We start from the raw sequence: 13046 nt of genomic DNA, 5'->3' as shown, positions 1-13046 counted from the left end.
TCCCCACCAACCCTGGACACCAGATGCATTTCCCCTGGGGCTAAAAAGCTAGCCATCCATTTTTAGGCAAATCCTAGTGGACTGAACTAATCCTCTAGTTTTGACTAGGATAGGCCACAGTGAAAAAAATGCACTCACCTTCCTCCACTGCAGACTGAAGAGGAAAACAAAAAACTCGAGACAAAAATACACCTCAGACAAACTGAGCTCATAATGAAAAGCCCTAAGGGGCCACAGAAAACACTCCCTTTGAAAGGCCCTCTCCATCTTACTTGAACCAAGTTTCTCCCGGGGTCAGAGGTGACAGTAACGTTCACTTCAGAAAGTGGGTTGAGGATTATTTCTTTGGGGGATGATACCAGCTCCCACAGCGCCTGCTAAGGCTTTTGTGCCTGCTGCAACAGTCAGATATTATTGCCTGATAAGCCAGAGGAAGGAACTGACCCATGCTAAAAGGAACCCAGCCCCAGAGATGGTCTGCTCAGAAGAGACAGGGAACAAGCAAGCTCCCCCCAAATCACTGTACAGGTAAAACAGGAGTGCCAGGAGCCTGTTAATCCAGCACTGCTGCCTAAAACAGCAAAGCCCTAGGGAGCCGCTGGAATACTTCCACCACTGGGCTGCCCTCAGGCGCCAGCACTCTGGTAGAAGCATCCCAGATCCTAGCACCCTACACAGCAATGAATTCTTTTAAGATAATTTCTCTCTGCATTAATTACAAGAACCTAATTCTGAAAGGGCCTAGCCATTGCTCTGCTGTGAACTTCTAACCAGCAATAGGAGCTGTTCTCTAGAGAGAAACAAAGTCACTACTTTTTTGGAAGCATTTTTTCTGTTCCCCCTCATGATCAGACCAGAAGGTAGAAGAGCAGGTCTTAGATCTGCCATTCACTTCCATATTCTAATTCAGTCCTATCCACTCAGGCATAAGTGATCCCCAAAATCATTTGAGCTTGAAAAAAAATGAATCTTAAAGAGACACACAGGTTAATTAACATGAGAACAGATGCAATCCATTTTTGAACACACATTCCAAAAAAATATCTTTAGAGGCTATTGTCCTATAAATATTTTGTCGTTTCACTAGTACACTGAAATACCACTTCACATGAGTGGAAAAGAAACCTACAAATAATAGTCTATCACCAGTTCTGTTGTATCATTGCTCTCCACAACATCTATCCAACATGGCTGTTGTTAAGCTCAAGCACATCTGCCTCTACACAACAGAAAAATAGCTTTAATATTAAAAATAAGTTAGGTGCAGGAAACTATTTATTTTGGTTATGGCTTCTTTTTCAGGGGACCTGTTCTAGCACAACCCAATACACATTTTCTAACAACTTCTGTAATACATAGAGTTTGAATTTTCTCATCTATAATTCAAATTGGCTGGTAATGCATAGCACCTCTGGTCTATTAAGCAATCTAACATAGATGGTAAACAGTAGCTTAGTTTGAGGATACAGAATAAAAATGCCACAAGCCCAAATTCAAGTCTTTACTACTCAGACGTCATTTATGATATAGCAAGTCTGCCTGAGAGTTTCCTCACTAGTAAAAGGCAGACTGAACTCTTCAAGCTCAAGGCGCTCCACTAACAATACGTGCAGTCATTCGTTTTGTCCCTGTCAGGAGATCAACATAAGACCTTTGCACCGTTTCTGATGGTCTTGCCACAAGGACAAATTCCTGGCTGAGAACAAACTCCAAGTCACTGCTACCTGGTCAGATTTTTCAGCAGAGCGTCAAATCCTTCAGAGGTGCATTCACGGTGTCAGCTTGAACGTAACTGCTGATTTGAAGGCAGCAAACAAAAGGATCTCAATTCCTGTTTTATAGAGGGAAGAAACTCCTGTGACAGAGAAGGTTCTGCACAGGATTTGATTCCACAAACTGCAGATGACGTCATCTACTCTAAAGCACACTGCTTGGCCATTTGGTGGTTTTGCATTCAGTTCACTTTAACACAGGCACAAAATAATCACTCTGTAAAAAACAACGTGGCACTTACTGGTGTTGTGGTCTATGTAATACACTCCAACCTGAGGGTCGTAAGCTTCTTCCCATCCTAATGGCAATTCATCGCTAATGCAGTCTGCAAAGGTTAGTGGTTTAGTATACCTGAAACACAAAACAGTACTTGGGATGAATAAACACGCTCACACATGTCACTTCCAGATAACTGACTAGAAAACAAGTATCACACAGACTCAACATAAAAACAATGAAAGCCAAAACTTTATTTTAAAGCCTTTGTTCTTATTTAGTAACACACCACAAACTGTTCCCGTTCTTCATCTAAAATTACAGCGAGATGAATTCTTTCTGACAGAATTCCCAAGCCTTGCCTGGCTCAGCCAGTACTTGCTCAACAAAAGAACATTAAGAACTTTGCCAGAAACAATCCTAGTCTCTCAGCTGAAAGAACAAGATTGTTTGCAGGCAAGTCCTGTATCAAAAATATGTAGACAAGAAGGAGCAAGATGAGAAATGCAATTTGCATACCATGAATAATTAAGACTGCACAATCAATAGCAAGTGCTGAGGACTGTGGGACCACTTGTCATGCGGCTCCAGTCATTTGCATTGCAATATGTTCTGTTTCATTAATGACAAACTACATTAGTTTCTCAGTACCACAAAAACGCGTAACCCATTCAGTCCAAAAGGGGAAGTTATTTCAGCAACATTGCTCTGACTAGTTTCTCTATTACAGACCACATCTGACCAATATTTTCAAAGCTCCTACAACCAGGAAGGAAGCCTAGAGCACGCACACCTTGAGTGTGCACCCCACAGATTTTAGTTACTGAAATTATGCTCCTTCCTTCCCTTCTGCTGTCAGAGGTAATCAGATTCAGTTCACATTAACAAATTCTAGTAACCAAACGCATTACTGTCGGGAGGTACAAGTCAGGAACAATTAAGGCTACAGAGATGTCAATGTACTCCAGTGCCAAAAGCAGACGATCCTATGGGCCCACGCATCCCGCAGGTGACCCCAGCGCACCGCATGTGGCGTACCCAGACCGAGGGCCACGTCTCTGCCATGGCCTGCAAGCTGCGCTTACCGGAAGAGCCCTTCAGGCCGAAAGCACAGAGCATGCAGTAAAGCATCACAGCATCTCTCTGACACTTAGACTGCACATACTAGGAGCACCTCAGTCAAAAGCAGCCACGGAGCTGTATGAAAGTCCGCTATGCACAAGTGGCATGCAGCAGGAGCGTAATAAGAGGGTTAAGAGAGCAAATTTCCAACCCACACTAAGAGAATAAACAGGTCTTCAGAAAGTCTTTCAGATCCAAAGATAACTCAACAAGGCTGGCAGCTAGATTAAAAAGTTTTACTAAGTTTTGAGCGCACTATCTGAAGTCATCGAGCAAACTGGGAGACCCACGTAACATCTGACAATTACTTAACAGTGTAAAATAGCATTTTAGGAAAAAAAAATCCAACTACAATAGGTAAAAATCAATACTTGATGATGATTAACATAATTCCCAAAGCATGATGTGGAAATCTAGGACACAGTAAGACTGAGGTTAAGAACATGTCTAAGAGTTATGGAAGCCTGTAAGAATGCCTCTACTCTTTGCTGCTGCCGCGTTTCACTTTAAAACCGTTGCATCTTTGCTACCTGAAGCAGTGCTTGAATTGCTATCGTCTCAGAAAGTTAAAGTTAATTTTCAACTCTGTAGCGCAAAAAAAAGCTTCAGAATTTTGCAGCATATGACTGCCAAAAAAGATCCCTTTAATATCAGTAAAGTTTTACTGAAGTATTTATCATCTTCATTTCTATTCTTAATCTAGACTGTGTCCCAAAAGCATGTTTCTGCAGAAAGTACAGCTTACCAGAAAATAAAATACGATCCCAACACTTCTGGTTGGTATCTTATCCTACATTTTTGCCTGTGGTCAAGTTATCTTATTTCCTAGCCCAACAGCAGCCAGACATACTCTTAAGAACATGTCGCTCAGTGAGTTGATCAGGTTAAAGATGCACAAAGATAAAAACGTAAAGCAAGGTCAGATACAAGCATCTCATGAGATAACACAGATGAAAGCACTCCGCTACAACCACGCTGGCAATTTTGACATCAACACTAGGGTGACTGCTTTCACCTCATCTTTTTATTAAATTCTAGCAGTTCAAGCGGAAGTGTCACAGGTACAGAAAAGGAAGGGAGCAGCACTGAGCTCTAGAGCAGGCGCTACCATCCCCTATAACAGGGCACAGACGTGCCTGGGACTGCAAGGTGCAAGAAAGGGGAGCGCAATTCGCCCTGCCCCGGCTGCCCGCAGCCCCTCTGCCATGCCCACACAGGGGGAGCACAGCCACAGAGCTCAGCTCTCCGGGGCTAAGCGCAGCACCGAAGCAGCCACGCTGTCGCCACCCTTCAGGGTCAGTCCCCAACGTGAAGATGCAGAAAAAGCTCAACGTCCGTGCTTCCTGCCTGGCACAGCACCACGGGGCGAGAGTAAACACTGGTCACCTTCTAGCAAGAAGTCTGTCAGTACATCTAAAGATATCCTTCAAACTATCAAAGTACTTAAGTACTCCTCACTGCTCTGTCCCACCTCCAGTGGAGGCAGGTAGAGACCTTCCCAAGGTGCCCTTCATGGGGTGCAGCACACCAACCTCCGGCCCCCCACAGCAGCCCCAGGGGACCAGCAGGTCAGGGGTCGATGGGACAGGGCACCTCCACTCTTCTCCCTGCATCCTGTGTCACGGGGCTCCTGCACCTTTCCAGACTGTCTAGCCCGCAGCACTAAGAAGGGCAAGATGACCCTGAAAGTCCTCTAAGTCTCATTTTAAAGTATAAAGGTAGCAGCTTTGCTAGTCTCCTCAAAGCAAGCTGCAACAAGTGAGCGAGCTGGCCTTCCCCTTTGCCCGGGGTAATTCCCATGCACGCCTGCCGCAACTCTGATTGCACAACCAGGCTCTGGCTGGCAAGCCTGCAGAGACTAGTCAAGTTGTTACAAAGACAACACAGCTCCCCTTTTTACCAGCAGCAATCCAAAGCGGCATTTCTAAAGAGCAACACTTCCTTCAGAGGGTGTCTGCTCCTTCAGCTCTATCAAAAACACACACATTCAGAAAAATCTCAGTCTTCCAGACAGTCATCCATTTCCTAAAAAACACCCTGGTCTCTGCAACACTGCTTATTTTCTTGTAAGTTTTAAGAGTCAAATTGAGTTTTAAAAGCCCTAAGAGCAGGTCTCTAACTTCACACACATCTGGGAAACTAGCAGGATGATAATTCATGGTAATTTCTCAGGACATCTGTGTTGTAGTGATCATTTGATTTCCCTGATGAGTCTGACTTAGTTTGTTGTTCCTCACCCCAGCATTTTCCCTAAAAATCAGTGCAAAAATGTTTTACACCTCTTTCCCATGACAAAGTCGAAAGTTAACGCTTACTAGATGTTGCTTGGAACAAGGGAAAGAAAGAAAAGTTAAAGATATACTGATTTGCAAAAATATATTTCAAGTCAACAAGGGTGCCATGTGCCACCGAGGCCATACAAAATCCAAGGGGTCTTTTCCAGTGTGTTACTTGGTTAGTATACACAATCATAAAATATTGCTGTGAACCGAATTTATGATTTTGCTACTTCTGTAGAGAACTTTGTCAACAGAGGTGTAATTTCATCCTGCTTTTGCACCATCTTTACCCTTCTACACCAACTTTCATTTAGCCACATGGATTGATTAAACTAGAAAGCATGTATTTCCCATCTCCAGGCTACAGTGCTCACAACATAATTTTGGCAAGTGAGCCACACACATATCCCTCAGCATGGGGCAGTCATTAAATCTGAACTTATAAAGTATACTAAGGTTCATCGAGGAACCTTAATTTGCACTACACACTGAGGAGAGTTTTCTGTAGCAGTATAAGCACTAAAATTTAAATGAAACCTTTTTTTTCCCTTTTTTTCGGAAATAGTGTTGAGCTGTGAGGTCAGTATCAGAATTTGAGACGACTTTCATTAGTGAATGGCATCATAATGCCTACTTGAGCGCTCGCAAGTAATACAAAACCATAACAACATCTGCTCATTTTTTGTCCAGCTTTTAGCTTTTGCTAGAGGTAGCTGAGTTTCTTCTAGGCATGTCAAGGGAACAGACTCAACAGGAAGCAAGGACCAAGCCACTCAGGATGCTCACTTCTGTTTTTTATATTAAATGTAACGCATGAACAACATCCATTCAATTCTTTCAGCTGGAGTTTTGGGAAAAAGGGGAGGAGGACGCAAGGCAGGATCAGTCTGCTCTTGCAATGATAGAAGCCAACTTAGTTCTGCTGGGAGACACACATGCAATTACTAGAGCTCAGAAACAGGCCATAATTTCAACTCCTTTAAAATCTGCATATTCAGAACACCTCCCAAGGAGCACCCATCCGCAGCACAGGCCAGTGCTGTCCTCCCGGGCTGAATAAAAGCTTGCAGCCATCCCGTTCGTACAGAGTATTCCTTCAAGGAGAAACTTGTCATTCAACCAGTCGAGAGAAAGTAATAAGTTTCAGATTTAACAAAATAATTTCATTTAGTTATGGATAATATAGGTACATTTAGCTATTTCCCCAAATACCTGTAGTTTCATAACCAAATTACTTATTCTTATAAACTCCTTTCCCTTGCTGCTGTGGGAACAACTGGCACAGATCAAAGCGGCAATACTACAGTGACAGATGTAAGACATGCGAGCTCTCATATAGTCAGATTAATGGATAAACCAAAAAAAAAAAAAAAAAAAAAAGAAAAAGGAGTTTATTCCCCTCTTTCAAGATAACGTGATTCTAGGGGTTATTTTTATAAAGGCTGAAAAAGACCAATTTTCCAAAAGGGGCCCAAAATTAAGCATGATCACAATTTATCAGGATGGATTAAACAAAAGGTGAAGTTTCTTCCTCACAGCAAGTAATGCTTCAGTTATCGGCGTGTTATTTCTGCACAAAACCTGACAGTTTCTGCACTTGGAAATTTAATGCCAAGACATATCTGCAGGATTATTTATTGCAAAACATCTCATCTGCAGTTTACAAAGCTCCCAAGTAGCCTTGGAAAACTCTCATCAACTCATAGTCAAATCATGGCATCATATAAAAAACTCCTCATTGCAGCCAGACTCAAAGCAATGACTGTCTAGATGAATCAACTCCTTTCACTCATCGTGCATAGACTCTAAGGAAAGGAACCTACAAAGTGATCTACGTCTACCTTGCACAACTTGGTTACGGAAACCTCCACAAATATTCACCCAGTTTTCAAAAGAAAGCAACACGTCTGAAAGTTCAGAAAAATCCTAATATTATATGACTTCTCATCTCCAAAAAGAAAAAGAACGAACCCAGGGGAAAAACTCAAAAGTTTGTAAGTTTAACAGCTTTTTTTTTCTTTTTTCTTTTTAAAATCAAACCCAAATTAGTCTAGGTAAAATATATGGCTACCTTTCAGGCACATGAGTTTGTCTGCATCTTTCACCTCTGCCAGCTTTGCTCTAATAGCCTTCAGAGCGTCACAAACAGAACAGAACAGTGAGTAAAATGCTTCATTTGCTTCTAAGCTAGAAGTTTAAGTCTGCGTGTGGAATTCCTTAAAGAGTAGCCATAAGGTCTCCTCTTATTCCTCTAAATGGGCATATGTAAAAATATAGCTGAAAATACTGCACAGAAGAAGGAAGGATACCAAGCTGAGATTAAAGGGAGAAAAACTACTTGCTGGAACTGAGAACATGTGATGGCATATGACAACTGTCTGCTCTAAAGAGATTTTGCACTAGGTCAGAAGTTACCTTTCACAACTGTCTGCTCTAAAGAGATTTTGCACTAGGTCAGAAGTTACCTTTCCCACTTCCTTTTGCTGGTTTAGACAAAGCCCTCGGCGAGAAGGGTATTGAGCATCCTCATCTTTATCTGGTGTCTTAGAAATACTTCCAAAGAAAGCTAGCGTCACTCCATTTTACACCTCACAGCAGTATCACAGTTTATAAAATTGGCGCAATGTATAAATATACATATAAATACAAATACTTTTCACATAAAAATCTCATCACTCAGACCTTCAGCAAGTTGAATTTCCAGTCCTGTGCTCACTGTAATATAAGCCTTTCTGTTATGGAAACTGCGCTTGAAAAATGCTGCGGCTACAGATGCCCTATCCAAGTACAAAAAAAATCAGATAGTTCTCATTCATCAGACCTAACTGGAGTGATCTTTATTTTTACACATCCAGTCACCAAAAAGAATTTTCACTTTTAGACTTCTTGATGCCAAAAAATAATTGCCAAGCAAGCAAAGTCTTCGTTTTCTCAGATTAATTGAAAAAGCATGATATTGAAGAGCAGGAATGTTAAGTTGCCATCTACAGTTACACGAACAATTCAATATTCCAAAGCTTCAAATCCTGCCAGCTCTTTCTTGAGTGCACCACTGCAGGTCCATGTCATGAGACTGAACAAAAACATACAGCATGATCAGAATGAGCTTTTTGAAAGAGTGTAAAGGGACTGTCTTATACAAGAACATGAGAATCAGTGGCACTGACATTTCTTTTACAGCCACATACATGTCCAGGTCTTTCAAGATAAAGCAGTTCAGTTTTGAACCAGGAAAAGAAGATCAGGCTGAGAAGATTTTTCTTCTCCCCTCTAATCGAGCTATTTTCAGAGCCCCATTTGCACCTAAAATAGGGCTTTGGGCCAAACCGCAGTCCAAAGCATCTTAAGACAATTGTCACTGAAGACAACTAAAGAGAGAAACAAGACATATCTTAACTAAGTATCACGTTTTCTCAACACCAAAAAGTTAGAACCATTATTTCAAAATAAAACCCCAGATATAGTCCCATTATAATCAATTGACAAGCAACATGTGCCACTTATTCCCGGCTATTAGCAATTAAGTGCAGGTCAAAAAAAACACAGTATCAACCTTAAAATTTAGACATGATTCTTTTGCTTTTTCTTCCAAATGAAAAACAGTTCAATAAATGAAATGGTCCATCTTTAATCAAGAAAACACAGCAAAGTCTAACCACATCTTTTATCAGACATTACCCCAGTTTTCTAAAAAAAAAAATTTCAGAACATGACAATGCCCAAAAATTGCAAAAAATCTCTCCAGACTGCACTGGTCCACTTTAGATCTGACTACGCATGCCCTTTTCACACCCATGTCTAAGCAGGGCCATGGAAGTCTTTCCCCAGAATCCTACGGGAAAGCAGCAATGACTAAGTGACCTTGGAGAGCCTGGCAGGAGATGCTCTGAAAGACAGAGTGGCAAGGGAAAGTGGAAGGGATGCAGATAAGTGTATCAGAGAGCTGTGGTGTCTCATTAGCTGTTACAATCAGCTGCACACTAACCAAACTACAAAGTAAAAATGAAGATAGAAATTATGGAATCCTTTATTTTTTCTTTTCTGAAAAGAAAAAAAAACACTGTCTGGAGGACGAGCAGGGAAAAGTACGCAACCCTTTGCAGGTGAAATTCGGTTAGTACCAGTAGCCAGCACTGGCTGGCTAGGCTGGTGGGCCTCTGATGCCCCAAGCTGTGCACACCACCCTGGACCATCACGACTGAAAGCACCTGATAAGCTGGCCCATTAGCACTTGTACAAGGCACAGCAGCTCCTGAGCTTACCCTATGACTCCTACACCTTGCCTCAAGGGCTGCAGTCTTCACGCTACTGTAGCTCAATTTTGTACAACTGGACCCACCAGGTCAAGTTGGTCACCCGTGGGACAGCGACGCTGCTTCAGAAGCACATACAACACCAGTTTGGAATTCAGGGGCCAAACGATGAGCGAGTATTTTAAAACGGTCACCTTTTCAATTGCTACTCAAACCTTGGACTCCGAAGCAGTTGTGGATCAGCTTTATCCACTCCCCCCACAACTCACACTTTAAGGTACCTGCTAAGAGACAGAAGCCTGTCAACCATCACCAAGTTTCCCATTTAAAAACCACTGCCAGGACCCCAAAGAGCACATAATCCCTCAGCTAGGGAAGGTGCTTGTAAACCATAGCCTAACTTCGGCCTTCCAGCTCACCAAAAACCACCCAGGTGTTCATCTCGTGTATCGACTCATCCACATCTCATGTTCATCTTACCTGTGGCTGCCTTATCCCTTACTCAGAGGAAAAGGCATTCATCACCTAAGTCTCAGTTAGGGTCATTTTGGAACACAGCACACATCAACTTAGTTTTATAACTTTCCATCATCTTTTCTTCATTTTCAACATAGTCAACAGAATCTCTAATGCTGCTATTTTTTCCTTCAGTTCCATTCAATAAATTCAAACTGACTTCATTAAGTGTAATTGTTCAACAAGATAACTGGAAACTAGTAGCAGGCTTTAGGGCAAGGGGAGATTGCAAATCTCAAAGAATTTTCTTCTGTTCAGCCAACACACACAGCAAGTCAAGTAACAACAGTTTCAGAAATTAACCCTGAGAGCACAGGTAAGGAGGGAAAAGTGACAGTCCGCATCCCTAACCACTTAAATGCACTGAAATATCGTCCATCTTTGTGAAGGATTTGCCCCAAACAGCCCTGAAGCAGTTGTACATCAAATGCTTTTCAAATCCCTCTCCCACAGCAGGGAGTTAGAAAGTCAGGTCAGAGCCTTAATTTAGTATGCTATTTTTAATGAGAGGAGTTTATTTTTTGTTATTATTTTACATCTGTTACCTGCAGCTTCTTTTAGAGGCAAAATTGGAAGCCACTGTTATCATGAACAAACACCATTAAATTGAAACTTCTTCATCTAAGATTCAGAAAGCCTTTCTATAATCTTTAACTCCATTGTTGGCAATCAAAAAAATTCATTACACAGGAAACTGAAGGCAAATAATCTTGTATAACAAGTTTTGGATTGACAGAAGGTTTGTTAAACATAGCTGTAACATCACAAAGGTTTCTGACCGAAGCAGTAAATGGGTGAACTGTAGCATTTACAATTTGAAGTTAATATTACAATGACAAAGCAATCAATTCTGTATTTCTTAAAGAAACTAACCTGCAACGTTATTTTTGTAATTATTCAATTTTAGCCCAATTGCTGGCCTACAGCAATTCAAACAAAACCACATGAAGCTCTTCAGTTAGGCTCATGGCTCTGTGTGTGCGCGGGCATGCACACACACGTGTGTGCGCGTGTGTGTGTACGTATATATATTAATGCAAACAGTATGCTTAGGTCACAAAGTCATTAAGCATTTATAAGCTAACAATGGACCATCAAGTTTCTTATGTTCTTAAACCCACCTAATCCCTATGGCTGCAAGGTTCCTCAAACCTTGAAAGAACAATAAAGCTGTTTTCATTGACCTTACTTTAATCGGTTCAGCACAGAACACATGACCTTATATAAAATCAGCCATGATTATCTGTACGGGTGAAACTACAGACTAGGGGATTTCCGACGCTTTACTGTACTGATAGCAATAGCTCACTGCAAAATGAACAAAGGTAAAACCATGATCACACAGGTACTTAACGTATCTCTTGCAGCTACAGCATTAGCCACCAAAACTTAACAGCTTTAACAACTGCTCACTAGTCTTCCTTTCCTCCTACACTAAGTGAGCGTATGAAGCATTCAGGTCTCATGGGCAAGAAGTCAAACAAGATAACAGTCGGCGAGTTCTGGCAAATATTTCCAGTCATACCATTCCTCTTACTAAACCGAACAGTTTTTGAACCCAGCATTTTATGGGAGAAGCTTGGAGTCAAGTTTTCTTTCTAATGGCTTCTACTTCAACTTTTAGGTTTTCACATAGCATTTCTTTATGTCTCACTCCAGTAAAACTTACTGCTTGTACTGTGACGGGATGTGCTGCACAGGTGAGAATAGAGAACTGCCCGGAACAGCCTCTGGGTTCCAGCTTTGACCCTGGGGTGGTTGTCTGAGAACCTTGCGGCTTGGAAGCACTGAAGAACCCACTAAATGGGTAAAACTCCTGCTACAAGTCAGAAGGCTGTTGCAAGAAATAATAGTTGCCAGGAGTCTTGACACAATGACATACAAGATTCTTTGTTTTTAATGAGGTCATCCCATTCTCAAGACAGACGATGATTATTTTTAGACTTAGCATAAAAAAATTTATCACTTTTTTCAGAAAGCAATTTTCTAGGACTGTAGCAATCTACTCTTTACAAAAGCCTTTATGAAATAGACTCCTACACATTTATTACTCAATCTCCTGAACCAGCCCTCAAAAATATTGGCGCTATTCGTCACTATAGTAACTTGATTTTCCCTCAGAGCATCTTCTCAGAGTACATAAACTACCTTTGGAGGCTGGAGGAGTGGCAGCTGAGAGCTCCTCACTTACGTATCATTGGCAAACTTTCCCCACCCAGACACTACACTCCCACGTGCTGCAGAAGGCTCCCTGGAGTCTCACTCCAGCTGCAGTCTAGGGAGAAGGCGGTGAGAAACAGCTCCTCCCTGACAACCAGTTCCCACAGAAGTGACATGCCAGGCAGGGCTGGAGCCAGATGCCATCTTCAATCACACCCAAAACTCAGCAATCACAAGGGGGTAGAAAGAAGTAATTCAGAAGCACCATAAGCAGATACAAACTATGATTAGGAAAGTGCATCCCAGGTAAGAGACACCTTTACAAAGTAACCACAAAATTTAAAAGCTCCTTAACTATATCCCAAGGAATTTGCCCAATACATTTTGAAGACTTAGAAGGTGGACATTATTCTGGGACCCACACATAGGAATAGCCACCCTAAGTGTCTAGTCGCCCAAAAGAGACGCCATTTCAATGGCTGTCAACGTGGAAGGCATTGTAGACCAGTCCTGTTCTTGCTGGGATGAAGGGTAAACCGCAACAGAAATACATCCCTTTAAGAACTGGGTTAAGCCTGACAAAACCAGCTTATTTTAAAGTTGTTGCTCTATACAAAATAAATATGCTTAAGTTACAATCTGTATAAATCATCAGTAGTGATTTACAGGTTGTAACTGTAAAGAAATACTAAAAAACAAAAGAGCATCCCGAGCAACTTACACTGCA

General features: G+C 41.7%; 1 protein-coding gene across 1 annotated transcript in view; it reads right to left on the bottom strand.

The window, feature by feature from the left end:
* The window catches only part of WWC1 (WW and C2 domain containing 1), an 80700-nt gene that overhangs the window by 41547 nt on the left and 26107 nt on the right, over positions 1 to 13046 (bottom strand). Inside the window, exon 2 of the mRNA XM_068959254.1 lies at positions 2015 to 2124. Within this exon, the coding sequence (XP_068815355.1) occupies positions 2015 to 2124 (110 nt within the window). The remainder of the gene's footprint in view (positions 1 to 2014; positions 2125 to 13046) is intronic.

This window comes from Struthio camelus, chromosome 13 (assembly GCF_040807025.1).
Source record: "Struthio camelus isolate bStrCam1 chromosome 13, bStrCam1.hap1, whole genome shotgun sequence".
NCBI lineage: Eukaryota > Metazoa > Chordata > Aves > Struthioniformes > Struthionidae > Struthio > Struthio camelus.
The sequence above is the reverse complement of the archived record's forward strand: the minus strand, read 5'-3'. Positions and strand labels throughout refer to the sequence as shown.